General features: G+C 37.1%; 1 protein-coding gene across 1 annotated transcript; it reads right to left on the bottom strand.

The window, feature by feature from the left end:
* Positions 1 to 251: 251 nt before the first annotated feature.
* Positions 252 to 2,101, bottom strand: LOC143740220 (helix-loop-helix protein 2-like). Its single transcript, XM_077232284.1, has 2 exons — positions 1,988 to 2,101; positions 252 to 800 (listed from the first exon to the last, which is right to left on the bottom strand). The coding sequence occupies exon 2, from the start codon at positions 752 to 754 to the stop codon at positions 386 to 388; it is 369 nt and encodes a 122-aa protein (XP_077088399.1). The 5' UTR covers positions 755 to 800; positions 1,988 to 2,101; the 3' UTR covers positions 252 to 385.
* Positions 2,102 to 3,125: the final 1,024 nt, after the last annotated feature.

Here is a 3,125-nt window from a genome sequence, read left to right as displayed (position 1 = left end):
ATCCATATACACATATAATAATATAAGTTATTCAATTTGTTTTAAGTCCCTCTCGACCAAATTGCATAATTTATTCTGTGTAGCTTAAAGCAGGGACCACAGTCTTAAATGGTTCACAACTCCTTGAACAATCACCATTTTGGTAAAAGGGGGTATTATTTCCGCTCTAAGCTATAATAAGCTAATTCATTAATACCTGTCTAATGAACACTTGGGTGGTAGTCATCTTATGTGGTTTCAATCCATTCCAATTGCACTGACAATGTAGGTAGCGCAAAAAGCCAAAATGTCAGACCACAAACTGCAAAATTAGAATACTGTGTTGTTTACCGAAAATAGGCCCTCGCGTGTCCTTGACGTTTGTTCATAAATAGGGAAGCTTATGCTAAATATCCAACACATGATTTAGATATGAAATATAACAAATAGCTAGTCTCAGAATTTCAATCTTGGACAGCTTTTTGTCAGGGGGCAGGGTAGGTAGCAGCTTCCTCAGTTCGGCAAAGGCAACATTGAAGGCTTCAACCCGGATTCTCTCACGGGTGGCATGGGCTGAACGGTATTTGGCTGTGGCGCGTCTGCGCCTCCTCTTTTCTTCCCTGCTGAGGGTTTGCGGGGCCAGAGACTTCATCTTGCCCTCTCCCTCCATGGGCTCATCCGTGATGCAACCAACCTTGATATCGTTCAGCATAGTTTCAGCATCTGACTGGCTCCAAGGCAGATCTGAATCAGTCTGTTCTGGACTCGGCATCATTTTCAGTTTCAACCAGTTTCTTCTTATTTATCAGTTTCCTGAAGTCCTAAAACACAAACACATACTTAATTACAATTAGGTCAATAAAACAACAAACAAATTTTATTTTTAGAGTTTTGTGTTTTCAAGATTCTTTATTGTCCTTCCCCAATGTTTTTCTCTTCTTTGCACACTCAATGGTAGCTTCTTTAATAAGATATTTGCTGGAAAAACAATAATATTTCCAAAAAGGCTCTCACAAAAATTCAATGCCCGTGACACTGTAGCCTATTTGCAGAAGGTAAATAGAAAATATGCTATGCATTTTAATGCAAAAAAAAAAGTGGTACATTTTAAAACATTCTGTACCACTACTATAGCTATTGGAAGAAATGCACATTTCAATTTTAAGCATCTGAAATTTGATTAGTTTTTTTTAAAAGAGGCCAACATAATTATTTCATTGTTTAAATATAACAGTTTTTGCATTTCTAATAACACACACATCTGTTTAAAATAGACCTCGCAAATGCACAACCTCTTTTGTTGTCAATTTAAATATGTTTTCAGAACCTTCCAAAATGGGCTCCAACATTAAGTACAAATATGATAATTCTGGAGTCATGTTCTAGCCTACAATTAACGTCATCCATCTGTCACACTATAACGCTTGCCGCGTGCTGCCTGACAGGACAAAACGGAACCAGACTAATAAATGGTTCAAAAGGTTAACATCTGTTGTGGGAACTCTGCTTTTAGATCAACATAAATTCTCACTCACACAATTGATAATGGACTGCCACGATAGTTGTAATCCTACATCCTAAGTTATATCCTAAATATTTACAACAATACATGTTTCATTTAGTGAAATAAGTTGTTTTAGGTGTTTGCTAGTTTTAAAAAAATATGCCCAATGTGAAAAGGCAATGGAAAACTTTAATTACTGGTGTGTACGTGACCAATGTTTATACAGTGCAGGCTAACTCTAAAACGTATCATTTAAATATAAGAAAAAGTGTAAAGCAACAGTTGTAACAATTGATAGTGCTTTTGCGCGGAACAGTTTTCACAATAATTGTAGCTTATTCAAAATAATTGTTGTTCTGAACATTTCACTAACAAATAAAAATATTGAAATTACTGATTAACATCTTTATAAGCTATAATAAATGTTACCTATAGCTTTGAGATAATAAAAATATAAATATAACACGTCAGTTAATTATAATTTACACGAAGAAATGAACAAACCGTGTTATGCACTTGACAGCTCCAGAAAGAAGAACCTTGTCCTTTACAAGCTGTCCAACTCTTTACTCTATCCTCGCGTCTTTATGTAATTTCGTTCACTTAGCATCTTCCAGCTGAGTTATATTATATTTCTTCATTTACTCTGAGATCCTCAAATAACAAAGTGATATCTGTTCCAGTTAAAATTGTGATGCTGAGCAATTCTGCCTCTCACTGTGTTTCGTTTGTAAAAAAATGGATGATGCCTTCGATCTTGAGATAAAAATCTGGGAGTGATGCATCGTGACCATAGACTCTAGACAATAGAGATTGCTCTGTCGATAAAATTTTAGAAAAAGTAGTGAAATGTTGTCAGTCCTCTTGTGCGAGACTGCGATTACTTGAAAATGAACAGGCGATAAAACAGCCCTTTAATCGAAAACCATCTCCTTTAAATCCTTTCTTCTCTTCTATTTCGCTAGAGCTCCGTCGCCTGATCAGGCTATATATCAGGGGATGAGAGAATAGTTCTAAGTAAAAGCTGTTCAGAATGACAGAGGGTTGGGATATATTGGTCGGGTGGTATTGTCTAACACCGCCCATTCGCATCACACCCATCTCCTCCAGGTAAAACACAAACACACAGAGATTAAAAAATAAAAGAAAATAAAAAAAACACGTTTATCCTACATATATTTACCACACACACACACACACACACACACACACACACACACACTGCAACACATTGACATGACACATTACAATATGACAAACGACTTTTTGACGCAAATGACTTTGTACACTTACGCATGTATCATTCCTATTTTGCACCCGCGCAAAACTGACTTTTCCCTCCACAGACACACGGTGGTTAACTAGGAAATACGCTTGCGCTCCCCGGGGCGGTTCAGCGCAAAGAGGAGGCGTGTTCCGGCGCAAACTTTCCCTCATGCTATTTTGCTGTTCTATAAAACAATTGCGCCACTGACCAGAAAAAAAGTAGTCTAAAGTGACTACTTGTGCGTTGCGCGTACATTCAGATGCTATTTTAAGCGCGCATGCTTGGCCATAATACAGAGTGTGAACAACACGCATACACTGTAGATGATTCTCTCATCTACACAGATGCATTTAACTTTTTGCAAATTATACATTA

This window comes from Siphateles boraxobius, unplaced genomic scaffold (genome assembly GCF_051911475.1).
Source record: "Siphateles boraxobius isolate OS27281-9 unplaced genomic scaffold, OSU_SipBor_1 17, whole genome shotgun sequence".
In the NCBI taxonomy this organism is placed as follows: domain Eukaryota; kingdom Metazoa; phylum Chordata; class Actinopteri; order Cypriniformes; family Leuciscidae; genus Siphateles; species Siphateles boraxobius.
Note: the sequence above shows the minus strand (reverse complement) of the source record. Positions and strands in the feature narration are given on the sequence as shown.